The sequence below is a fragment of the Oncorhynchus clarkii genome, chromosome 5 (genome assembly GCF_045791955.1).
Source record: "Oncorhynchus clarkii lewisi isolate Uvic-CL-2024 chromosome 5, UVic_Ocla_1.0, whole genome shotgun sequence".
Classification (NCBI taxonomy): Eukaryota; Metazoa; Chordata; class Actinopteri; order Salmoniformes; family Salmonidae; genus Oncorhynchus; species Oncorhynchus clarkii.
The window spans coordinates 48,137,184-48,164,570 of NC_092151.1; the positions used below are offsets into that span (position 1 = coordinate 48,137,184).

General features: G+C 39.8%; 1 protein-coding gene across 3 annotated transcripts in view; it reads left to right on the top strand.

The window, feature by feature from the left end:
• The first annotated feature begins 2,227 nt into the window (after positions 1–2,227).
• Positions 2,228–27,387, top strand: part of LOC139408953 (SET domain containing 9) — a 28,334-nt gene continuing 3,174 nt past the window's right edge. Inside the window, exons 1-7 of one of the 3 annotated variants that reach the window (XM_071153479.1) lie at positions 2,637–2,690; positions 3,490–3,666; positions 6,884–7,077; positions 10,707–10,862; positions 18,683–18,806; positions 19,732–19,847; positions 20,019–20,124. In XM_071153479.1, the coding sequence (XP_071009580.1) occupies positions 3,569–3,666; positions 6,884–7,077; positions 10,707–10,862; positions 18,683–18,806; positions 19,732–19,847; positions 20,019–20,124 (794 nt within the window). In that variant the 5' untranslated portion in view covers positions 2,637–2,690; positions 3,490–3,568. Of the gene's footprint in view, positions 2,360–2,636; positions 2,691–3,068; positions 3,224–3,489; positions 3,667–6,883; positions 7,078–10,706; positions 10,863–18,682; positions 18,807–19,731; positions 19,848–20,018; positions 20,125–27,387 lie in introns of those variants that run through there. The other 2 variants (XM_071153478.1, XM_071153480.1) reach the window with 2 other exon arrangements.

Here is a 27,387-nt window from a genome sequence, read left to right on the forward strand (position 1 = left end):
TCAAATAGTAAGGGAGCTTACTTGTTTAGAAAATAATTGGTAAAATTCTGATGTAATTCCATCAACACCTGGTGATTTATTGTTCTTCAAATGTTTGATAGACTATAATCTCTTCAAATTTGATGGGTTCATCAAACTGTTTAGATTCTATATCACTGATAGAATGAACATTATTCAGTGAGTCAAAAAACATATATGTGGAATCCTGATAGTAGGTAGAGCTATACAATTTTCTGTAAAAATTGCTCCAGTATTTAGCGATTCATTTCTGCTTATCTGTAATAACACCATCAATGTTTAACTTATGGATAGTGTTATTTGTAGAGTGAAATTTCTCAAGGCTAAAGAAAAAGGATGAATTCTGTTCTCCCTCCTCAACCCATTTTTTCCTAGATCTAATAAAGGCTCCTTCTGCTTTGAATCTATACATATTATCCAGTTTATTTTGTAACTCAATCAGTTCCATTTTCTCCTCCCCCGAGAGGCCGGCTGGGGACCTCTGAGAAAGGGAAGTTATCTTAATGATCACCTTTTCCTCCTCAGCTCTTCTGATCTTAGCAAGATTGCTACCATATTTTCTAAGGTATTTGGACGCCTCAAATTTAAAGAGCTCCCAGTTCTTGCAATAAGATTTTTCTTCACAAGCCCTTTCCCAAAAGTGTGAAAGCAGATCTTTAACCTCAAACTTAACTATATCATTATTTAATAATGAGCTATTTAGCTTCCAGTAGGATGCTCTACCAAGGTTAGTATCAGGGGTAAATATTTTGATATTAATGTAAATGGCCCTATGGTCTGTGAAGGGAGTAGTATAAATATCAGTAGTAACACACTCACTATCAATACATTTGGATATAAGCCAAACATCTATTCTGGATTGTCTGGAACCTGTTTTGTTACTCCAAGTGAATGATCTGTCAGCCGGAAACCTCTCCCTCCATATATCAGTAAGATCAAACTTTTCCATAAAAAGTATTAAACCCAAATTCTGATTGGTTGGCCTCCCTGGGGGCCATCTATCAGTTGAATTATCTATAGTAATGTTAAAGTCCCCTCCTATCAATAATAACGAATTTGGAAATTTAGATAACCAATGAAGTATGTTTCTCTATAGATTCAAGCAACTCATCATTCTCATGTTTGGTGTTGTTACACATAGAAGTATACAGTAATGAGCGTAATGTCATTGTAACTGATCACAAGACAAATAAAGTGACCAAAGGGGTCACATTCCGAGTGTAGAATATTACCACCAAAGATATTTTTCATTGTAGTGACACCAGCGGAGCGTTCAGATCCATGGGAAAGCCAAATATCGTTGCCTCACTGTGACCTCCAGAAGTTGGCATCAGCCGAAATTGAGTCAGACTCTTGAAAAAAGCACAAATCTTGTTTGAAATTGTTTAGCAAATAAAAATAAGGTCTTGCGCTTCACATTGTTTCGTAACCCCCTAGCATTAATAGAAACTATAGACAAAGACAAAATAACAAAGATTATATAAAGGTATAAACTGTGGTAGGATGAGTCAAAAACGTAGGAGCAGTGAACGTAAGCGATAAGGAACCGAGATCTGCACCATTTAAGTCAACTTAAAGTGAAAATAGCTTATTCCATAAACTCTGAGCTAGATGTTATCCGGCTTTTGAAATTCAACTCAACTGAAAATTATGTTCAAGACCAAACCAAGGGTTCTTTGCAGTAAGAGAGACTAAAAACCCTCTTTAGTGTAATCAGGAACTATTCTGAGAAATAAAATACAAAATAGTCATTTAAATAAGGGTTACCTACTATTTTAAGTGCATATGAAAACTTATCATAAAAAATGAATAAGAAATGTTTTACATATACACGTTCCTAAGACCTTTTCACTTGGAAATAAGTATTAATAACTAAATGGAACAATTACCTTGTAAAGTCAGAGCAGACCTGTATGCCCTTTAAAACAGTATCTTAGTTACTGTATACATAAAACAAAATATATATATATTTAACTTTGTCTTCTTCGTAAGTTTGTAAACAAAATAGGTCTTCAAGAACAAACTTTTTTTGTTTTACCTTTATTTAACTAGGCAAGTCAGTTAAGAACAAATTCTTATTTTCAATGACGGCCTAGGAACAGTGGGTTAACTGCCTGTTCAGGGGTTTAACGACAGATTTGTACCTTGTCAGCTCGGGGGTTTGAACTTGCAACCTTCCGGTTACAAGTCCAACGCTCTAACCACTAGGCTTCCCTGCCGCCCCATAAATTGAAGTACCTGAGTATTCCGAAAAATAGTCACCTGATGCTTGTTAGGTAAAGTTATACAATACCAGGAAAATGAGAATACCATGGCCGAAACCATCAATCTGTTCCTTCAGGTGAGATTTTAGGGAGAAATATGGATTTCTGAACCGGTGATGAAGCTTCGTGCTCCTACGAAGTAAGCAGCCTTTCCCTCATTTTGTGCTATCTTGATCATTGGCCACAACTTGTTCCTTCGTCCTATGTCCCCCGGGCTGAGATGCTCCGCGAAACGCATAATCATGGCTTGGAAGGAAGGCGTTCTTCCTAGCAGCTTTTCAGACTGCATCCCTGTATAATCTGACAGTGAAGAGGATGACCCCTTGGTCTTGAATCGTTTTGCTGTCGCTTCTTGCCGAGGCGATGCACAACGTCGATGGTATCACCAACTGTTGTTCTTCTCTGCAGGTATAACTTCTTGGCAGATGGGGATAGCCTCTCCTCGCACATCCTCCACCTCTGGCACGCCGTAGAGTCTCAGGTTCCATCTTGTGTATTGTTCCAGATCAGTGAGACATCTATATTAGACATTGTTATTATTTTCCACGCTTTTTAATAACTTTTGGCACTCTCATTTTCACATCCTTTCACCACATGCAAACAGGAAAGTTGTTATATCTTGAATAACTAAAAATAGTAATGACTGTAAACTTGTTTTTTTCCACAATCTTTCCGAAATGTAGTGCCGAGCTCGGTAAAAAAAAAGCGTCTGTTCAAGCCGCCATGTTGGCCTCCTTCATAACGCTACAAACTCCGCCGTCACCCTCTTTCTTGCCCTGCCCTGCCCTGTTTTTGCGTCACTCGTTTTAACGCAGCATAACTTGTTCACGGGCTGACCGGCAGATGTTTCCACCTTGCGCACGATTTGAACAAGTCCATGGTTAATATTGGACAGTTAGAAAAGATTGCATAACAATTTGGTAGTGAGGGTCTTCATAAATGTACGTATACAGTGTATATGTATCAGTGTATATGCTATTGTTGCATACAGTCATGGCTACTGGTATTCATTGTCTAATGGGCTATAATGACAATACCTTCCATTTCAAAACGCTATGTGTTTTCAATGTTTTTGGGCTACAAATTAACATATTTTTAAAACTAGGCTAGAGTAAATTCAACTTCTTCGTGTAGGTCTATAAACTATTGGCACGATGTGTTATTTTTATTTTACTGCTTAAGTAGGCCTGTTTCTCCCTTCTTTCAGCAGATGGCGGTAGCGGTTTTTTCCACCAGCTACTTGATTTACGGGGAGAACCCAACATGTCAGCCTCCATGTCCAGATTATGTTCAGATTTGTAATGAAAAGAATTCTAGACAATTGGAAGTCCTACAGACACAGATTCGTTCCGTGGATTGCATTGAATCTTCGTAAAAATGAGAGGTAATTCTGAAGCCTCTGAATTACGTGTACAATGTCAAGGGTTTTATGTATGAAGAAATTGATCGAGAAAGGTGCACAATTCAGTGCAATTGTGTTGGCCTATGTTAATATAATGGTAACAATTTAGTTAACTACAGCAATTTAATTCATGTAATTAAAGTACTTGCTAAAGTCAAGACCACTCTAGATTTCTGAAATACTCGTAATATTCCATGTATTCCCCTCGCTCTGGTGCTTAAACGATTTAAGCTATTAACAGGAAACGAACTTCTAAATGGGCAGACTGACCCAATTTAGATTGATTGATTGAGAAAATCTTAATGATAGCATATATACTTTTTGAACTGCAAAAATATTTAAATGAGCTCCCAATGCATTTCAATTGATATTAAAAGGGCCAGATAAACAAAACGTATAAATCTATATCTCTTTCACCGTTTAAGCTATCAACTCCAAACCAACTTTGAAATGTTAAGACTGACCGTACTTAATAGCTTTTTGATTATTATGTATCGTTTTTGAACTCTAACCAATTTTGAATGTGTATAACTTAACATGGATTTGAATGAGAACCATAGTTATACAGAGGTAGCTATTCAAAATGGTCCTGCTCCTTGGCCAATTAAAGGTTCTATATGCATAAATCACTATGCCATTTCCTGGTTGCTAAAATTGGAATATTTTGCCTAATTTTAGTTTGTGACAAAATAAGCAAGTACAGTTGAAGTCGGAAGTTTACATACACTTAGTTTGGAGTCATTAAAACTAATTTTTAAACCACTCCAAAAATGCATTGTTAACAAACTATAGTTTTGGCAAGTCAGTTAGGGCATCTTCATGCATGACAAGTCATTTTTCCAACAATTGTTTACAGACAGATTAATTCACTGTATCACAATTCCAGTGGGTCAGAAGTTTACACGCACTAAGTTGACTGTTCCTTTAAACAGCTTGGAAAATTCCAGAAAATTCCATCATGGCTTTAGAAGCTTCTGATAGGCTAATTGACATAATTTGAGTCAATTGGAGGTGTACTTGTGGATGTATTTCAAGGCCTAAACTCCATGCCTCTTTGCTTGACATCATGGGAAAATCAAAAGAAATCAGCCAAGACCTCAGAAAAAAAATTGTAGACCTCCACAAGTCTGGTTCATCCTTGGGAGCAATTTCCAAACGCCTGAACGCATCATGTTCATCTGTACAAACAATAGTACGCAAGTATAAACTATGGGACCACGCAACCATCATACCGCTCAGGAAGGAGACGGTGTCTGTCTCCTAGAGATAAACGTATTGTGGTACGAAAAGTGCAAATCAATCCCAGAACAACAGCAAAGAACCTTGTGAAGATGCTGGAGGAAACGGGTACAGAAGTATCTATATCCACAGTATAACAAGCCCTATATTGACATAATCTGAAAGGCCACTTAGCAAGAGAGAAGTCACTGCTCCAAAACCGCCATAAAAAAAGCCAGACTACGGTTTGCAACTGCACATGGGGACAAAGATCTTTGAAGAAATGTCCTCTGGTCTGATGCAACAAAAATAGAACTGTTTGGCAAAAAGGGGGAGGCTTGCAAGCCGAAGAACACCATCCCAACCGTGAAGCACGGGGGTGGCAGCATCATGTGGGGATGCTTGGCTGCATGAGGGACTGGTGCACTTCACAAAATAGATGAGATCAAGAGATAGGAAAGTTGCTTCAATATATACACAATGTCTCAAGACATCAGTCAGGAAGTTTAAAGCTTTGTCACAAATGGGTCTTCCAAATGGACAATGGCTCCAAGCATACTTCTAAAGTTGTGGCAAAATTGCTTAAGGACAACAATGTCAAGGTATTGGAGTGGTCATCACAACGCCCTGACCTCAATCCCATAGAAAATATGTGGGCAGAACTGAAAAAGCATGTGCGAGCAAGGAGGCCTATAAACGTCACTCAGTTACACCAGCTCTGTCAAGAGGAATGGGCCAAAATTCACCCAACTTATTGTGGGTGTGGAAGGCTACCCGAAACGTTTGACCCAAGTTAAACAATTTAAAGGCAATGCTACCAAATACTAATTGAGTGTTTGTAAACTTATGACCCACCCATTATGACCCACCGCTGTGAAATATATTTTCAATAACCAAAAATATTGTATGTTCAGCTGTTTTGAAGCTGGTGTACAAAACCAAAAAACTCCAACAAAACTTATAAACGGGAAGCATAGAAATGGCAGACATAGAACAGATCTAGCGCTTCTAAGACTTGCGTTCAATTACAATAACAGATCTATAGTTCTTTGTGAATTTGGTCAGGTCGCCCAAAAAGTTACATATTGTATTTTTAAGCTACAAGACCATAGAGATATAATAGTGTCTGTGTATCTGTGCCATTATGACATCTGTGACTCTATGGGCAATGCCATTGAGGCCATCTCCATTTTGAAGTAGACAATTTTCTTCTCTACTAATATGAGTTGGTATACAAACTGAAAGTGTGCATACTGCCATCTGGAGTGTGTTGTTTCGACAGGTAGAAAGCCAAGGTTGGCGAATTACTGCCACCTCCAGTTATAGAATGTTTGCTCAAGAGTAATTCATTGGTTGATCCCTTCTGATGACTTGGATGGAATCGTGATCCTTCCTCAATCCATAGGAAGTCCCACCTAGTTGACTGCTTCAAAATGTCCCTGCAAAAACAAGTTTTATCCATCTAGGGTCCTCTATCATTCTCTATGTATAAGACCAACTTTCAAATGTTCAAGTTATCCTAACTTTCTGTTCTTTTAAAACCTTTATTAACTCTAAAAATATGCATAAAATAACCCACGGACAATAACTCTTGACCGTTCAAGCTAGACACCAAACCAACATATTCAGGCTATCCTATCCAATCAGTCAATCTTTCCATCTACCTACTTTTTCCAACTATAATCAGTCACTACCACTACTGCAGTCACTACTTATTTCACAACAATAGACACTTTAAGACAAGCTAACAAGCATATATTTTCTTTAGGAAATGTACTTTTCTAGTTTCATTGTCTTTACTTTGCATAATCTGCTGATTTATGTTGGCTATCCCCTTGATTATTAGGGCTTGCATTCTTGTCCTCAAGCAGGCAAGCACCTCTGTAGCATCCAGACATTTAGTGGCAGCATATTTTCTTTAGCCTCAAAGTAAGTGAAGAGCTGATTTGCAATTGCCTATTCTGTCCTTTTTTTCCCACAGAACTATTCGCCAGGTCACAGAGCGCTCAAAAGACAGGCTGGTCTCGGATGAGGTGGTGTCAGAAACACTACTACGCCTTTTTAGGGCACTGCTCAGAAATGACGTTGCACACCAGGGAGAGGTGTTACGTCTGCTTCCCGCCTCGACTCAAACCCGCTACCTCAGCCCAGAGACCACTGAGGGACCAGACATAGGTTGTGTTTTTGTTTCTGCCTTTTGTTAGGGAATGGAATCATGGGTGGGAAAGACATAGAAGCACAGCATTCGTTAAAACCGGCTCCTAGGCACAGGGTGTGCAGGCTTTTGTTTCAGCCCAGCACTAACGCAGCTTATTCAATGACTTAGGGGCTTGATGAGTTGTCGATTAGTTGAATTAATCGTGTTAGTGTTCTATTTACCAGAGATAAGAATCAGACCTAGTTCAAATGTATACAATATCATATACTTTTAAATACTTACTGACGTGTGCTTGATCTAAACTGTTCCAGTATACAGAGGAAACCAAATCAAGCACAGCTCAACTATTTGGAGTGATTCCTCACTAACCCTAGACAAATATTGACCATGATTTGGGGGATTTTCATGAAATGTAATCCGTAGAATGGTCCTTTGGAGGAAGGATTGTTGACATACAGTGCATTCTGAAAATATTCAGACCCCTTGACTTTTTCCATATTTTGTTACATTACAGCCTTATTCTAAAATGGATTCAATCATTTTCCCCCTCATCAACCTACACACAATACCCCATAATGACAAAGCAAAAACAGGTTTTAGAATTTTTTTGTACACTTATTAAAATAAAAAACGCAATCACATTTACGTAAGTATTCAGACCCTTTACTCAGTACTTTGTTGAAGCACCTTTGGCAGCGATTACAGCCTCGAGTCTTATTGGGTATGATGCTACAAGCTTGGCACACCTGTATTTTGGGAGTTTCTCCCATTCTCTGCAGATCCTCTCAAGCTCTGTCAGACTGGATGGGGAGTGTCGCTGCACAGCTATTTTCAGGTCTATCCAGAGAAGTTAGATTGGGTTCAAGTTGGCTGTGTGCGTAGGGTCGTTGTCCTATTGGAAGGTGAACCTTTGCCCCAGTGTGAGGTCCTGAGTGCTCTGGAGCAGGTTTTCATCAAGTTTCTCTCTGTAATTTGCTCCGTTCATCTTCCCCTTGATCCTGACTATTCTCCCAGTCCCTGTCGCTGAAAAACAGCCCCACAGCATGATGCTGCCACCACCATGCTTCACCATAGAGATGGTGCCAGGTTTCCTCCAGATGAGAGACTTGGCATTGAGGCCAAAGAGTTCTCATGGTCAGAGTCCTTTAGGTGCCTTTTGGCAAACTCTTAAGTGGGCTTGTTGGAGTTCTGCAGAGTTGGTTGTCCTTCTGGAAGGTTCTCCCATCTCCACAGAGGAATTCTGGAGCTCTGTCAGAGTGACCACCCTGACCAAGGCCCTTCTCCCCCAATTGCTCAGTTTGGCTGGGTGGCCAGCTCTAGGTAGAGGACAACCATCTCTGCAGCACTCCACCAATCAGGCCCTTATGGTAAAGTGGCCAGACGGAAGCCACTCCTCAGTAAAAGGCACATGACAGCCAGCTTGGAGTTTGCCAAAATTACCTAAAGGACTCTCCGACCATGAGAAACAAAATTCTCTGGTCTGATGAAACCAAGATGGAACTCTTTGACCTGAATGCCAAGTGTCACGTCTGGAGGAAATCTGGCACCATCCCTAAGGTGAAGCATGGTGGTGACAGTGTCATGCTGTAGGGATGTTTTTCAGTGGCGGAGACTAATCAGGATCGAGGGAAAGATGAACGGAGTGAAGTACAGAGAGATCCTTGATGAAAACCTGCTCCAGAGCGCTCAGGACCTGAGACTGGGGCGAATGTTCACCTTCCAACAGGACAACAACCCTAAGCACACAGCCAAGACAACACAGCAGTGGCTTCGGGTCAAGTCTCTGAATGTCCTTGAGTGGCTCAGCCAGAATAGAACCTAATCGAACATCTCTGGGGAAACCTGAAAATATCTGTGCAGCGACGCTCCCCATCCAACCTGGCAGAGCTTGAGAGGATCTGCAGAGAAGAATGGGAGAAACTCCCCAAATACAGGTGTGCCAAGCTTGTAGCGTCATACCCAAGAATACATGAGGCTGTAATCGATGTTAAAGGTGCTTCAATCATGTACTGAGAAAAAGGGTCTGAATACTCAATATGTAAATTTGATATTTCAGTTTTCTATTTTTAATAAATTAGCAAAAATGTCTAAACCTGTTTTTTGCTTTGTCATTATGGGGTATTGTGTGTAGATTGAGGGGGAAAAACGATTTAATACATTTTAGAATAAGACTAACATAATAAAATGTGTAAAAAAATCAAGGGGTCTGAATACTTTCGAATGCACTGTATGTAAAAGCATTATTGAGAAATAATTTATCAAAGTTTGCATATTTATGAAATTTTGGCCTTCTCCTCCTTTAAGACAACATAATGTTTCATTGGTAGGTGCTACAAAGCAAACATTGGTGTCATTTGAAGCTTTACCACTTGTTCTGTAGTATTTTGACCCCCCCCCCCCCCCACCAATTTTTTTTTCTTCTGAAATATAGCAAAATATAAACATGAATATTGGAAATATACAAATTTAGATTTGGCAATTTTTTTGTATATATTGTAGAACATAATATACTCAACGGGCATATTAGTTCCAGAGTGGCATCTCTGCTAGTTTTAATGTTATGGCCCATTTTATACAGAGAAATTGGTGTAGTAGGCAATGTAACCAATCACAGACTTCCTTTTACTTATCTATTGCACTCCCTGCAAATCACCAGGAGAGGGTGACCCTTTTGAATCCAGTTTCACAGTCAATCTGTTAAGGTTTACAAATCGGATAATAACTCTAAAAGTAGCAGACATCCCACTCTGGAACTTTGATATGCCTGTGGAGTAAACTATGTTCAATAATATGTAGAAACATTTGCCAAACCAAAAATGGTATACAGTATTTTCAATATTCATGTTTATACAGTTTTCAAAAATTAATGTAATTCTTTATTGAAATCAAAATACTAGTTATATTACATATCAAGAGCTTCATATGACACTTTTTTGCTTTGAAGAACCTAGAGATGAATCATTAGGGAGTCATAAAGAAGTCCTGGGTAAAGCCAAAATGTCACTTTGAATGTATTTTAAGTGTTTGACTCAGGTCTGATGATGATGATGATGATAATAATAACACTTATACACTGAGTATACCAAACATTAGGAACACCTTCAGAACAGCCTCAATTCGTCGGTGCCTGGACTCTACAAGGGCCACCGGTTCGCCTGGAACCTACTACCATACCCCTTTTAAAGGCACTTAACTTTTGTCTTGCCCATTAACCCTGTGATTGGCACATATACACAATGTCTCAATCTATCACCTTCTCTTTGTCTACACTGATTGGAGTGGATTTAACAAGTGACATCAATAAGGGATCATAGCTTTCACCTGGTCAGTCTATCATGGAAAGAACAGGTGTTCCTAATGTTTTGTACACTCAGTCTATATTGATGTTATATGTGTAACTATACCATGTTCAGATAAAAAAAAAGTAAACTATTTGTTGTTCAAGATAATGATGAGCAAACTCAAGAGCACACATATACATCCTATCTATACATGCAAAAAATAACAATCTGTACCGTTCCCTTCTCAGCCCCATTAATTGTGCATGTCTTCCTTTCTATACCTGTCTTTCAAATATCTGGCTGGGGCCAACCATATGGAACATGTTTTCCTAAAATGCATGACTAATTATTATAATTTGACACAGGAGAACCAAAAGGAGAGCATAGGCCCATCGAGACGATGTTACTCACGGTTGGGTTCTGTATTGAGCGAAAGCCTAGTTCCTTGCCGTTCGCTGGAACAGGAGTCTTTGTTACCAGGGGCTTTGTGCATAAAGGAACTACAGTGGCCATGTACCCAGGTAATTCTCACCACTGATGATGACTATGGCTGGGATTCAATCTGATCGCGCTTGTCGACAATGCACCATTTTAAAGGTAATTTCCAATTGAGCCCACATACGATATGTGTTTTTCTCCTACCCCCCCCCTTTCAGGGGTGTAACATTATGATTTTACTATTATTGAGATGGGTTTCAAATACATGATCTGAGTATATGTGAACCTAGAAGCATACTCAGTCTGTCAGGCTGATACTGTATGAGCAACATAGAGGCAAATTGTAGGGGAGAGTGGGGTAAGTTGAGTGTACTTAAAAAAAAATATTCAGCATCACTCCATCAAGGGAGATGTATAGCATTCTTTCCAACAAATATATCTACATATATTTCAAGATGTTGTGTATCCTTGGGAATAATCAGAATTCATATTAACATGACAGTTTTGAAAACAGATTGTCCAAAAAAAAGTAGTCTCTTGGTGCAATTTACCCGGGTATGGGGTAAGTTGAACCACCGGACAGGCTCAGTTAACCCACCTACAAATTTCTGTACTGAATGAAATATTACCACTACCTTTTTAAAACCATGTTTAGCTTTATTACTCGAACACAATCACAATCGCTTTTTTTGTATTTATTCATTTTAAGCATCTTTTAACACAGGCTCAATGCCTAACAAACACTTTGTACTTTTTATCGCTGGGATATGAACTTCCTTACCACTTTTTTTTATTTAAATGTTTTCCATGTGGTTTCTTCCTCCACAGACTCCATGAAATGATCTCTTCCTCAATATTTTGTCAAATGATATAGTTTGTTTATGGTTTCCTAGAAACAAGGGTGGGTTAACTTACCCCTTTGGCTCAACTTACCCCACTCTCCTCTATAGCTAGCAGGCTATGTGTTCGTAGTAGAGGTCGACCGATTATGATTTTTCAACGCCGATACCTATTATTGGAGGACCAAAAAAAAGCCGATACCGATTAACCGGTCATTTCTTCTTTTTTTTTTTACAACAACAATACTGAATGAACACTTATTTTTAACTTAATATAATACATCAATAAAATCAATTTAGTCTCAAATAAATAATGAAACATGTTCAATTTGGTTTCAATAATGTGTTGGAGAAGAAAGTAAAAGTTCCTTGCTCAGAACATGAGAACATATGAAAGCTGGTGGTTCCTTTTAACATGAGTCTTCAATATTTAGGTTGTAGTTATTATAGGACTATTTCTCTATTTCATATACCTTTGACTATTGGATGTTCTTATAGGCACTATAGTATTGCCAGCCTAATCTCGGGAGTTGATAGGCTTGAAGTCATAAACAGTGCAATGCTTGAAGCACAGCGAAGAGCTGCTGGCAAATGCAGGAGTGCTGTTTATTGAAGTGCTGTTTGAATGAATGCTTATGCTTATGCTTATGCTGCTGCCTACCACCGCTCAGTCAGACTGCTCTATCAAATATCAAATCATAGACTTTATAATATAATACACAGAAATATGAGCCTTAGGTCATTAATATGGTCAAATACGGAAACTATCATTTTGAAAACAAAACTTTTATTCTTTCAGTGAAATACGGAACAGTTCGGAACACAACCTTCAATGTTATGTCATAATTATGTACAATTCTGGCAAATTGTTAGGAAGAAATGGTCTTCACACAGTCCGCAACGAGCCACGTAGCCCAAACTGCTGCATATACCCCGACTCTGCTTGCACAGAACGCAAGAGAAGTGACACAATTTCCCTAGTTAATAAAATAAATTCATGTTAGCAGGCAATATTAACTAAATATGCAGGTTTAAAAATATACTTTTGTATTGATTTTAAGAAGGTTGGTTGGTTATGATGGTTATGTACACATTGGTGCAACGTCAGTGCTTTTGTCCTTGAATGTCCTTGTTAGATCATGACCAGTTTGGTGAAGTAGGCTGTTATTTGATGATAAATTAACAGGCACCGCATCAATTATATGCAACGCAGGACACGCTAGATAAACTAGTAATATCATCAACAATGTGTAGTTAACTAGTGATTATGTTAACATTGCTTGTTTTTTATAAGATAAGTTTAATGCTAGCTGGCAACTTACCTTGGCTCCTTGCTGCACTCGCGTAACAGGTAGTCAGCCTGCCACGCAGCCTCCTCGTGGACTGCAATGTAATCTGCAATAATCGGTGTCCAAAAATGCAGATTACCGATTGTTATGAAAACCCGAAATCGGCCCTAATTAATCGGCCGACCTCTAGTTCGTAGATCAACTGAGGTGAATGAAGCTACAGAAGCCAAGGTGATAATGGCTGGTGTCATTTTTGTTTTTCAATTGCATAGAAATGCAGTAAATGAGCTTCAACTTTCAAAAATTTATTGGAATACCATTTGTATCAAGTTCAGCTTTCCCCAATTTAGGTCCCACCCTGTTCATGCTCCCTCACTGATGCTTGCCTCGCCTAACGGTCCCCCACCACCTTGCTTGTCTTTCATTGAAAATGCATGGCTTCCGTTGTTTCATCGTCCCCAGTGGAAATTCACTGTTATCATGAATGTGCGAATACGGGAATATTGCCTTTAAAGCTGCATTGTCGACAGCCTGCGGTCGTATTGAATTCCAGTGGGGTGATACTGATGGTTTGTGAGGACTGATGGTTTGTTGACAATTGTAGCATTTTAGCTAAGCCAACCCAGCTACGGATAGAAGTGACATTTACGTAGCAGGTTATGAGAATTTAACGTAACAGGTTAGGAAAATGTATGTAGAAACTGGGATTATATGTAGAAGCCAGACAACAGTTTAAATTAAGCATTGCAAGTCGATAGATCAATATATCCCCAAGCAACCAGGAGAAAGTGAGCTGTCAGTTATGCACAACTGCAAACCAATCTGAGTAAAGCGACAGACTCGAACCTAACAAGCAATGGCTTCCCTTAAAGACAAAGAACAACTTGGCGATGCAAATGAGAGCAATGAACAGCTGAAGGATATCCAGGAAAACATAGCTAAAATGCTCTCTATGCTTACCACAACAAACTGTTACAATCTGTTAAAGTAGATTTCCTCAAAAGGAAAGTAAAGTATCGTGTCAAATGTATATACAGGGCTGGCTCGTGGATGAACAAGACAAAATTGGCCTTCTGGAAACAAAGGTGCAAACTTTAAAAGTTTATCTGAATTAGCTAGAAAACAGACAAAATAATGAGAATATCGTCCCTACTGGAAGATGAGGAAAAAGGGGACCTTTCCAGCTACGTGATCAAGCTGATATCAAAGGAGCTAGGCGTGGATTTATCACCGGAGCATCTGGTGCGATGCCATCAGATCGGCGTGAAGCAGAAGAACGCTAAATACCCTTGCGATCAGATAGTCACGTGGAGGAGAAAGAAATCAAGTCTCAACTCCGAATCCCGGCAGTGGTTGTTGGTGGTGGTTATTTGTGAAAATAGAGAGGGGCTATATCCGGGGGATTGTGATGGGGTGACTGGGATCAGATACTTCTCTCGGAGGACCCACACTAAGTAAACCTCCCACCAGCAACTATACTTTAATTGCATTTATTAGGTAATACAAACCAATGCTCTATAGTATGCCTTCGGAAAGTATTCAGACCCCTTGACTTTTTACACATTTTGTTACAGCCTTATTTTAAAATAGATTGTTTTTAAATTACATTTTTGAGTCTTCTTGGGTATTATGCTATAAGCTTGGCACACCTATATTTGAGGAGTTTCTTCCATTCTTCTCTGCAGACCCCCTCAAGCTCTGTCAGGCTGGATGGAGTGTGCACAGCTATTTTCAGGTCTCTCCAGAGATGTCCGATCAGGTTCAAGTCCGGGCTCTGGCTGGGCCACTCAAGGACATTCAAAGACCAGTCCCGAAGCCACTCCTGTGTTGTCTTGGCCATGTGCTTAGGATCGTTGTCCTTTTGGAAAGAGAACCTTCGCCCCAGTCTGAGGTCCTGAGCGCTCTGGAGCAAGTTTTCGTCAAGGATCTCTCTGTACTTTGCTCCGTTCATATTTGCCTCAATGGTCTCCCAGTCCCTGCTGCTGAAAAACTTCCATACAGCATGATGATGCTGCCACCACCATGCTTCACTGTAGGGATGGTGCCATGTTTCCTCCTGATGTGACTTAAAATGCGTCCTCAGATCTTCAAAAGGTTCTACAGCGGCACCATCGAAAGTATCTTGACTGGCTGCATCACTGCCTGATATGGCAACTGCTTAGCCTCCAACCGCAAGGCACTACAGAGGGTAGTGCGAACAGCCCAGTACATCACTGGGGCCAGGCCAAGCTTCCTGCCATCCAGGACCTCTATACCAGGCAGTGTCAGAGGAAGGCCCTAACAATTGTCAAAGACTCCAGCCACCCAGTCATAGACTGTTCTCTCTGCTACCACACGGCAAGCGGTACCGGAGCTCCAAGTCTAGGTCCAAAAGGCTTCTAAACGGCTTCTACCCCAAGCCATAAGACTCCTGAACATCTAGTCAAATGGCTACCCAGACTATTCGCATTGCCCACCCCCCTCTCCACACCACTGCCACACTCTGTTGTCATCTATGCATTGTTACTTTAATTAACTCTACCTACATGTACATACTACCTCAACTAACCGGTGTCCCCGCACATTGACACTGTACCGGCACCCCCTCTATATATTGTTATTTTTTACTGCTGCTCTTTAATTACTTGTTACTTTTATCTCTTATTCTTATCCATATTTTTTGAAACTGCACTTTTGGCTAGGGGCTCGTAAGTAAGCATTTCACTATAAGGTCTACTACACCTGTTGTATTCGGCGCATGTGACTAATACAATTTGATTTAATGTGACGCTTGGCATTCAGGCCAAAGAGTTCAATCTTGGTTTAATCAGACCAGAGAATCTTATTTCTCATGGTCTGAGAGTCTTTAGGTGCCCTTTGGCAAACTCCAAGCGGGCTGTCATGTGCCTTTTACTGAGGAGTGGCTTTCGTCTGGCCACTCTACCATAAAGGCCTGATTGGTGGAGTGCTGCAGACATGGTTGTCCTTCAGGAAGGTTCTCCCATCTAAACAGAGTGACAGAGCTCTAGAGTTCGAGACCATCGGGTTCTTGGTCACCTCCCTGACCAAGGCCCTTCTCCTCCGATTGCTCAGTTTGGCCGGTGCTGGAAGCTCTAGGAAGAGTATTGGTGGTTCCAAACATCTTCCATTTATGAATGATGGAGGCCACTGTGTTCTTGGGAACCTTCAATGTAGCAGGCATTTTTTGGTACCCTTCCCCAGATCTGTGCCTCGACACAATCCTGTCTTGGAGCTCTACGGAGAATTCCTTTGACCTCATGGCTTGGTTTTTGCTCAGACATGCACTGTCAGCTGTTGAACCTTTTATATAGACAGGTGTTCTTTTTCAAATCATGTCCAATGAATTTCATTTACCGCAGGTGGACTCCTATCAAGTTGTAGAAACACCTCAAGGATGATCAATGGAAACCTGCACTGAGCTCAATTTCGATTCTCATAGCAAAGGGTCTGAATACTTATGTAAATAAGGTATTTCTATTATGTTTAGCATATGGTTCTCGAACACTTAGATTGTCAGTAGATGTGGTTGTCTTGCATGAGTTAAAACATTTTTTTTTTAAAGAAGATAAATTTAATATTTAAAGAGGAGCTGGGTTGAAGAGGCCTATGCTGCAACTTACTGTAGTAAAAGCAGAAGTGTAGGCATCCTTATAACTAAGAATACACTATTTTACCTTATTTTACCTTTATCCCAGAACCCTGTTTTCTAATGTTGAATTGTACCTTAATGGTGAAAAATACACATTGATTTCATTGTTAATCTCACCAGAGGCAAATCTAGTGGTTTTAGAATTCAATCTATATTAGATCAAATCCAGACAGGAACTTTTATTTTAGCAGGTGAACTAAATCATACATTTGATATGATTGACAGACGTAGTAATAAAAAGGCACATTCAGCCTCCAGAGGCTGAAAATGTTAATCTCTACAAATGGAGGACACCTGGAGATTATTATTACAAAATACTATTCCATTTTTTCTCAAAGTAAGAAAAGCTATTCAAGAATTTACTACATTTTTATTTCCAGAAATGCACTCAACTGGATTCAAAAATGTATGAAATGGTGAGATCATCAGTCAGATCATTCATGATACCAGATCATTCTCTGGTATCATGTTTAATTACATAATAGAAAATACACTTAGCAACCATTAGGAGAATGAATAGAGTGCATCTTCTGGACCCAAAATGTATTAAACACATAAACGAACAAATAACATTTTACAATTACAAATGTAGACCGAGGACAGAAAAACCAAACCCCAATATAATGTGGGATGCCTTTAAGGCATACATTAGGGGGATGATGATGATGATCTCAAGGCTTTTACTTGTGACATAGTTAAATGCACTAATGGGTACATATTTAAGATGTGCATGCTCATCCCCAGAATTGTTTTACTTGTCTATTTTCAAAGTAGTATAAAGCTAAGAATGTTAATAACTTCATAGTTTATAACAATGTGGAGGAAAATTAAACTTCTTCTACAAGAACCAATATAATTCCCTAAAAACACAGCCTTATCCTTACATAGCTTTTCAGAATTCAGATTTTTTATTTGATCTATTTTTTAAATATATATATATTTTATTGGTCCACATGGAAAACTAAATGCATAGAAACCATAAATTACTTGGTAACAGGAAATACATTGATTTACATGACGGAATTAAAAAGCAATTTTGTCTGACCAATGTAGATGGTTTCAAATACACGCAACTTAAGTTACATTACACAATTAAATTAGAAATTTTGGACATCAGAGCAATCTTGAGGGAATCTTTTTTGAGTCTGAAAAGGACATTCATAAGATATACAAAACCTTGCAGAGAGTATATCTAACTGACAATCTTTTTGAATCAAGACTGATGTTGGCACAAGACGGAGGGAAAGTTGGAGCATAAATAATGACATTATTGTTAACTAAAATGTACGCTTAATCTGGTATAAACAAATGTATTATACAAGAAACTAAATTCACAAATTCTACAGCACAACTGCAGAGTTATGTCTTAAGTGTAAAATGAATAATGACTCAATAAACCATGCTTTCTTGAAATCCTAAAATGTCCAGAAGTTGTGGGCGGAGCTATTAAGTTGTCTGTCAGAAGTATTACAATGTAAACTTCCTTTTAATCTGTGTCATATTTCAAGACGAGGCATATGTCCCAATGAGCTGGCCGATTTCTTTTATCACTCATCCTGAAAAAACACATACTAAAAACTTGGAAATCAATCAATCCGCCATCATTAACACAATGGAAAAATCAAATGATCTATTGAAATAGCATGGGCGAATGAGGAAAAACAAATTGGCACAATTTAAGACCAAGTGGCAAACAATAATGCAGGCACTAGGGATGGGGCTGTGAGCATGCGGGTCTGGGCATGGATGGGGGTGTGAGCATATGGGTCTGGGCAGATGAGATGTAGTCATTGTTTGTGTGTGTCTGTAAGTTGTTCGTATGTATAAGTTTGTATCTGGAGTGAAAAAAAACTGGGTTAGGCTGAGCTAAAATGCTATTGTCCACAACTGTTATCCCCAACACGACAACTAGATGGAGCTGTACTGATAACCACAACGGTACAAACCATAATTTATCATAACGCCAACCTAAGAAGAGGGATACGTATTTATACTCGTATCTTTTTAGTATAAGCAAGAACATGGTTTAATTAAGTACCCCTTTTAATACATAGCATAGCTATTTTGAAAGTGTTGTGATTTACCATTCTGTGAATGAGTGACTAATTTCTGTGTTATCTATGCAGGTACCATCTATCAGGCATATGAGCCCATTCTCTTCCAGTCCATTCGGAACTCTTTTGTATTCAGATGCATAGATCATGTTTTGATTGACGGCAATGACAAAGGCATCTCTAAAATAGTGTACAGGTAAGAAATGTGGCATAGAAAAATGGGTAACAATTTGACTTGACACCCAGTGTCATGACATGGTTATAACCATTGCATAATGTCATAACAGGTGACATAATTTGTCATAACCTGTCATATGATCATAACACTGTCATAACACATATATTACGTTATTTTATCGCTGGTTATGACACCTCCATAAATGTCAAAACCCACATTTCTTTCACTGCCAAGAAGTTTCCTTTCATTTGAAAGTTTGTTTCTTAAATCCTTTGTTGTTGTAATTAATTCTCTAGTCGTGTTTTTTTCAACATATAGCATGTTTTTGTTATTATAACTTTATGACACTGTCAAGAAGTGTTATGACCATCCTGTGTCACTTTACTTGGACTAAGAAAATACACTTTATGACACTGTCAAGAAGCATTGTGACTGTCATAATCATGCATAACCTCTATTTGACTGATATAAGAGCATCTTTTCCTGCACCTGAAATCTGCTCCTGCATTCATCCCAGTCGTCAACAGAGCATTGGGGTAGGTGCATGTCTGACATTAATGTGTCCGCAATTACAATGATAGTTTAATATGGTCAATTTATAAAATAAAAAAAATCTATAACAAACATACTGTTGTCATGTAGGATATGGTGTAATGGAATGTTTTGCCTTGTGTGGTAGGTTTTGGGGGTTTTGACACTCTTATGTGGGTGTCATAACCAGCCATAAAATAACGCAATATATGTCACAACAGGTCTAAATATGTAATGAAAGGGTTATGACCATGTTATGTCAATTGGTATGACATGGTTATGACCGTGTTATGATGCTTGGTGTCAAGTAAAGTGTTACTGTAAAATGTCCTAGGGCTTGATGACTGTCCTACGACAATTTTTCACATGTAGATGGACAGCATTCATATTTAAAAGTATTGATGTTTTCCAGGTCGTGCAGTGGAAGAGACAGGCTTGGTCCTTTCAGTTTGAGTGACATCACTTGGTTGACAGCCAATACAAAAAACCCGCTAGCAGTGGGTCAATATGTGAACAACTGCTCAAATGGTACCATCACATCTCTGCTCACCCATAGGAGAAATGGGGCTAGCTATAATTAGATTAAATATTTCTATATTTTATTTTACATAATCATTGCAATGTTGCGAATGCTGTGACCACTGACTATCTAAATATTCCTTTTCCTTTTTTTTGTGTAATTATACTCTTGTCTTTCAGAGAGGGCTGCAAATGTGTGCTATCAGGAGTATGATGTGCCTGAAACATTTCCTCTAGAACTTCGCCAGTACCTTCCCAATGTGAACTACAGACATGACACGCAAAGGCAAGAATTTAAAGGATGCATGAAATAATGTTGGTCCCTACTTCCTACAGTATTTGTTTGATTGTGTTACTGTTGACTGCTCCCATTGCAATCTCAAAAGTTAATTTATTAATTCAGCAGCTGTGTGGATTGATTCACTCATAAGTAAGCAATTAACAGTAAGTGTAGGCCAGAGCTATTAATATGGATACGGCTTTGGTCTAGGCTACTGGGGTGTTTATTTAACCGTTTTCTACCAGGGATACCAAACCTAGTGTTTGTTTGAATTCACAGCTATAAATGTATTAATACAAATGTTAATGACTTTCTGTTTTGGCTCCATTTCCAAACAGCAGCTTTTGCTGTTGTTGACTACTGAGTAGTCTTCTGAGCCAGACTGTCTTGAACTGGCTTAGTCTCGATGTGGCATGTGGCAACGATTTCCATTGCCTGTCCAGCATAGCCTTATTACATAGAATAAAACCTAAATGTCTGTCAAGAATGTTTTAATAAAATTAGGTTTGAACTTACTCTGCCGATTGTTGGTTATTATTCGGGTTGAAATTTGAGACAAAATATCCACAGGAAATTATTATTAAACCAACTTCAAAACGCAGGTCTCTGTGTGGCAATCAAGATTTTTTTTGCTCATCCCCCTAAGGCACGTGCACAAGACTGAAGAACATGCATGCAATGCATACTAACCAAAGTCTTGCTCGTGTTTACATGGTTGTGCTTATGTGCCAGGTTATAGAAATCTCGATGTTGTGGCCTGTGTGTTCCAGCCGCTGACCCACATGTATGCCAGAGTCAGCATGGGTTCGAATCTGACCCACTGCCGTTTGACTCCCCAATCTCCCCTGTTTTTCCAACACTTTACTATCTCTTTAATGAATCAAAACAATTATGCAAGGAGTGGGACTGCCCCACTCCTTAAAAATTACTTTTTAAGGAATGTTATGGCAAAATGTAGATTTCCTCCAAAGTAGAAATACCCAAATGTAATTTATTTTCATGAGATGGCCATGAACAATAACTAGTAATGCTGCATATATCTATCTACACAAGTCTAACTCACCTTTCTGGGAAAAGTAGTTGGAAATTCATAAGGTGTACTCAAGTCTATACAAATATTCAGAAAATATAAAACACATTTTTTCCTATTCAACAAAAGTGGGGGAATAGGGCTTGCAATGACTGAAAGGTTTTTTAAATATAGTAACAAACAAGTTACAAACAACTTACTTTAAGATTTCACCTTTATAACTGTAAAATAAATATGATCATATTTAGTGACAGTACAAATTTTCATATAACTGATGAGGGCATTTTCTGACAAGCCCCTCTGAGTGATGCAAAGACACAATTCGTATGTCTGCAGTGATTACGTCCCTCATTGACCAAGAGAATGTGGTCGTGCTTCAATTCTACAAAATTATTTAGTATTTTTTCATGTTGAGTTCTAAATCCGGCTGAGAATATCACAGCGAGATGAAAGTACGATTGCTGAAATCGCTAGACTTTCCCCTTTAATATGCCATCTCTCAGGCTGGGGGCTCTGTCGCTCAGATGGAGGGGAGAGCAGACAGGTGGGGGTCTTTCTGGCATTATAAGGCACTGAACCCTGCGACATTCACAGAGCGCATTGTACACAAATGTCAGTCAGAACTGGTCCAGAACCGCTTCAATTCCCTTAAATAGAGGACTTAACATCTAAGCGGTTAAAAAGTTATAATAATCTCAACGGCAGTCCAATAAATAATACTTGAATATTTTGTCTCAAATTTCAAACCAATAAGAATCCACACCACGGACAATCAGCAGAGTAAATCCAAATGTCATTTGGGACGTTTTAAGTTTTCTTATATGTAATAATGCGTGGCTACGCTGGACAGGCAATGGAAAGCATCGCTATGGAGTCAAATCCGGTTCAAAAGTTGAAGGGGTGCCAGATGAAACCTCATTGCGTGTGCAAACAGAAGAAATGTGGTCGAACAAGCAGAGGACGGGTCCCACGAGTCCACAGGCCAGCTCAGAGCACAAATTAAACTTGAGAGCTTGCAAGTGTGACTTTGAGTGAGCAGAACATCAGAGCCACAGATTTAAAAAAAATAAATCTTAAACAATAAATATAGAATTGTAATCAAAGAAATGTGTAACAAATACATTTTAAATCATTAAATTGTCCACCAGCAATAGTCACTTGTCATGGTCAAGTATTCACTGTCAATTTCTCAAGTTGCTCACTTTTAAGTCTTGCCACCTTGGGTTTGGTTCTATATTGTGGCGCTCCGCCCTATAGTGGGCTTTGCTCCTAGTGGTTTACCCCACTGCCTAGGCAGCCAATAGCCTGACAAAATAATTATGCATGTGCTCCAGCCAATTGGAGTACAGCTCTCCCTGTATATAGGAGCGCGCCGCTACAGTCTTCCTATTTTCTTCAGCGAGACTGAAGATTATTCTGAAGACTTGCATGGCAAGATAAGTCTCTAGATGATCCTGCCGCCGTTGATCCAGTGGGGTTACGCCATTCAATTTCGCTGCCCCTCCACCCTTTACAGGAGTCGTGTAAATGCTGATGGCGTCACCCGAGAAGGTTACAGCTCTGAACAAGGAAATTGCAGAGCTTCTGGTGAAGGAAGCGCTAACAGTAGTTCCCCCAGAGCAGAGAAACAACGGGCTTTACTCTTACCTATTTCCTCATGCCAAAGATGAGGAAGATTCTGAATATGCGGGTTTGAAAGAAGTCCGTACATGAGTACATGAGTGCCTTTTCGGTTTGCCCAAGCACCTCGCGCTCTGTCAACACGACCTGAATGTCTCGCCATCAATGGTGATCTGAGCAGGGCGGTGTTGTTTCCTAATCCGGTGGTCATGCCTGTGATTATTAAGAGCTCTTACATATCGCAGACCTTAGAGCTATAGGCCTTTTTTCCTCCTCTTCATGCTGGAGAGAGGAACAACTCCATCTGTGTCCTGTCCCCACCTTATGTGAAGGGCACAGCAATGGTTAGGGGTTTGTGTGCTATGGTGCTGGAGCGCTTGGTCGGCCACTCTCAAAACAGAGGTTGTCTCACTGGCTCTGCGATGTCATTGCCTTGGCCTATGAGACTAAGGGGCACCCAGTACCTTAGGGCATTAGGGCTGGGTGGGTTTAGGGCATTAGGCTGGGTTTCTGTATATGCACTTTGTGACCTCTTCTGATGTAAAAAGGTCTTTATAAATAAATTTGATTGGCTGTCTACATCCCTCATTCTCAACTCTAGACCTCGAAGCCAGTTCCCCCCCCCCCCCCCCAGAAAACCAGAAAACCAGCAGGCTCAGGACCTCGTAGTGTAAAAGCTGAGTACCACTGGTCTACATGTTTAGTTCAATACATGATTCTCTTGCCCACCAGTCTATTTATATTTTTATTTATTAACTCTTCCTGGGGTCCAGCAACATTAAGGCAGTTATATACAATTAGAAATATTAACTTTCATAACACTTTTCACAACACATTGTGTGCCCTTAGGCCACTACTCTACCAAATATCTACAATACAAAATCCATTTGTACGTGTGTAGAGTGCGTGTGTAATCATGTGTATGCGTGTGAGTATCTGTGCCTGTCTCCGCTGTTGCATAGGTGTGTATTTATTTTTATGATTCTACTGCTTGCATCAGTTACCTGATATAGAATAGAGTTCCATGTAGTCACTGTGCACCTCCCATAGTCTGTTCTGGACTGTTCTGGATTGTGAAGAGACCTCTGGTGGAATGTCTTGTGGGGTATGCATGTGTGTCCGAGCTGTGTGCTCGTAGTTTATATAGACAGCTTGGTGCATTCAGCATGTCAATACTTCTTAGAAAAACAAGTAGTGATGAAGTCTATCTCCTCTACTTTGAGCCCTGAGAGATTAACATGCATTGTGTTCATGTTAGCTCTCAATGTACATTTAAGGGCCAGCCGTCCTGCCCTGTTCTGAGCCAATTGTAATTTGTGGCACCTGACCACACGACTGGACAGCAGTTCATAGGGTTGTTAAGGCAAAGTAGCACTTTATTATGGACAGACTTCTCCCCATCTTAGCTACTGTTGCATCAACATGTTTTGACCATGACAGTTTACAATCCAGGGTTACTCCAAGCAGTTTAGTCTCCTCAACTTGCTCAATTTCAACATTATTTATTACAAGATTTAGTTGAGGTTTAGGGTTTAGTGGATGATTTGTCCCAAATACAATGCTTTTAGTTTTAGGACCAACTTATTTCTTGCCACCCATTCTAAAACTGACTGCGGCTCTAAGTGTTGCAGTAATTTCACTTGCTGTAGTAGCTTTACTCAAAGCCAGTGGCATGTCATTAGTAAAGACTTAAAGGGACCTAGACAGCTGCCCTGGAGAATTCCTGATTATACACCCTCTGTGGTCTGTTAGACATACTGCCTGGTATGGCAACTGCTCTTACTCCGACCGCAAGGCACTGCTGAGGGTACTGCGTATGGCCCAGTACATCACCGGGGCCGAACATCCTGCCAGCCAGGACCTCTATACCAGGCAGTGTCAGAGGAAGGCCCTAAAAATTGTCAAAGACTCCAGCCATCCTAGTCATAGACTGTTCTCTCTGCTACCGCACGGCAAGCGGTACCGAAGCGCTAAGTCTAGGTCCAAGAGGCTTCTAAAACAGCTTCTACCCCCAAGCCATAAGACTCCTGAACATCTAAACAAATGGCTATCCCAGACTATTTGCATTGCCCCCCCCCCCCCCCCCCCCTTTTACGCAGCTGCTACTCTCTTATCTATGCATAGTCACTTTAATAACTCTACCTACTTTTACATATTACCTCGACTAACCGGTGCCCCCACACATTGAATCTGTACCGGCACCCCTGCTGCTCTTCAATTATTTGTTAATTTTATTTGTTACTCTTTTTTAGGTCTTTTTCTTAACGCTTTCTTGGTTAAGGGCTTTGAACTGTAAGGCATACACCGGTTGTATTTGGCGCATGTGACAAATACAATTTAATTTGATTTGACATGTAACTTTTTATCCACAATATAGCAGTGGGTGTAAAGCCATAACGCATCCATTTTTACAGTGGCACTATGATCGATAATGTCAAAGGCCGCACTAAAGTCTAACAAAACATTTCTCTCAGCCAATCATCAGTCATTTGTGTAAGTGCCGTGCTTGTTGAATGTCCTTCCCTATAAGCATACTGAAAGTCTTGCCAGTTTGTTTACTGTTAAATAGCATTGTATCTGGTCAAACAATTTTTTCCAATAGTTAGTTATAGGCTCGACAGGGATTTACCATTCTTGGGTAGCAGATTGACTTTTGCTTCCCTCCAGGCCTGAGAACACACACTTTTTTTGTGGGCTTAGATTGAAGATATGGCATATAGGAGTGGCAATATCGTCCACTACTAACCTCAGTTATCTACACTCACTTTTCAGAATTCAAAATTACAATGCTTGTCTTTCATAATTTGGTCAGTTATACTTGGATGTGTAGTGTCGGCGTTTGTTGCTGGCATGTCATGCCTAAGTTTGCTAATTTTATTTTTTTATTTTTTATTTCACCTTTATTTAACCAGGTAGGCTAGTTGAGAACAAGTTCTCATTTGCAACTGCGACCTGGCCAAGATAAAGCATAGCAGTGTGAACAGACAACACAGAGTTACACATGGAGTAAACAATTAACAAGTCAATAACACAGTAGAAAAAAGGGGAGTCTATATATACATTGTGTGCAAAAGGCATGAGAAGGTAGGCAAATAATTACAATTATGCAGATTAACACTGGAGTGATAAATGATCAGATGGTTATGTAAAGGTAGAGATATTGGTGTGCAAAAGAGCAGAAAAATAAATAAATAAAAACAGTATGGGGATGAGGTAGGTGAAAATGGGTGGGCTATTTACCAATAGACTATGTACAGCTGCAGCGATCGGTTAGCTGCTCAGATAGCAGATGTTTGAAGTTGGTGAGGGAGATAAAAGTCTCCAACTTCAGTGATTTTTGCAATTCGTTCCAATCACAGGCAGCAGAGAACTGGAACGAAAGGCGGCCAAATGAGGTGTTGGCTTTAGGGATGATCAGTGAGATACACCTGCTGGAGCGCGTGCTACGGATGGGTGTTGCCATCGTAACCAGTGAACTGAGATAAGGCGGAGCTTTACCTAGCATGGACTTGTAGATGAGCTGGAGCCAGTGGGTCTGGCGACGAATATGTAGCGAGGGCCAGCCGATTAGAGCATACAAGTCGCAGTGGTGGGTGGTATAAGGTGCTTTAGTGACAAAACGGATGGCACTGTGATAAACTGCATCCAGTTTGCTGAGTAGAGTGTTGGAAGCAATTTTGTAGATGACATCGCCGAAGTCGAGGATCGGTAGGATAGTCAGTTTTACTAGGGTAAGTTTGGCGGCGTGAGTGAAGGAGGCTTTGTTGCGGAATAGAAAGCCGACTCTTGATTTGATTTTCGATTGGAGATGTTTGATATGGGTCTGGAAGGAGTTTAGAGTCTAGCCAGACACCTAGGTACTTATAGATGTCCACATATTCAAGGTCGGAACCATCCAGGGTGGTGATGCTGGTCAGGCGTGCGGGTGCAGGCAGCGAACGGTTGAAAAGCATGCATTTGGTTTTACTAGCGTTTAAGAGCAGTTGGAGGCCACGGAAGGAGTGCTGTATGGCATTGAAGCTCGTTTGGAGGTTAGATAGCACAGTGTCCAATCTTGCCGATGGGAAAAAAAATCATTAAAGAAGTAGGCAATATCACTGGGTTTGTGATGAATGAGCCATCTGATTCAATGAATGATGGAGCTGAGTTTGACTTTTTGCCCAAAATTTAATTTAAGGTGCTCGAAAACGTGTTACTATCATTCTTTATACAATTTCTTTGTTTCATAGTATAGTTTCTTCTCTTTGTTCAGTTTAGTCACATGATTTCTCAATTTGCAGTACATTTGCCAATTGGTTGTGCAGCCAGACTTATTTGCCATTCATTTTTGCCTCATCCCTCTCAACCATACTATTTTTCAATTCCTATTCAATCTGCGGGGATTTACGTTTTTACAGTAATTTACTTAATGTGTTGATGCTTATTAGTGACTGGAATAGTCAACTTCATAAATGTGTCAAGTGCAGCGTCTGGCTGCTCCTCATTACACACCACAGACCAGCAAATATTCCTTACATCATCACGAAACTAATTGTATGACCTCATATACACTATATTAGGCCCAGCCTTTGGTACTTTGGTTTTCCTAGATATGGCTACTATATTGTGATCACTACATC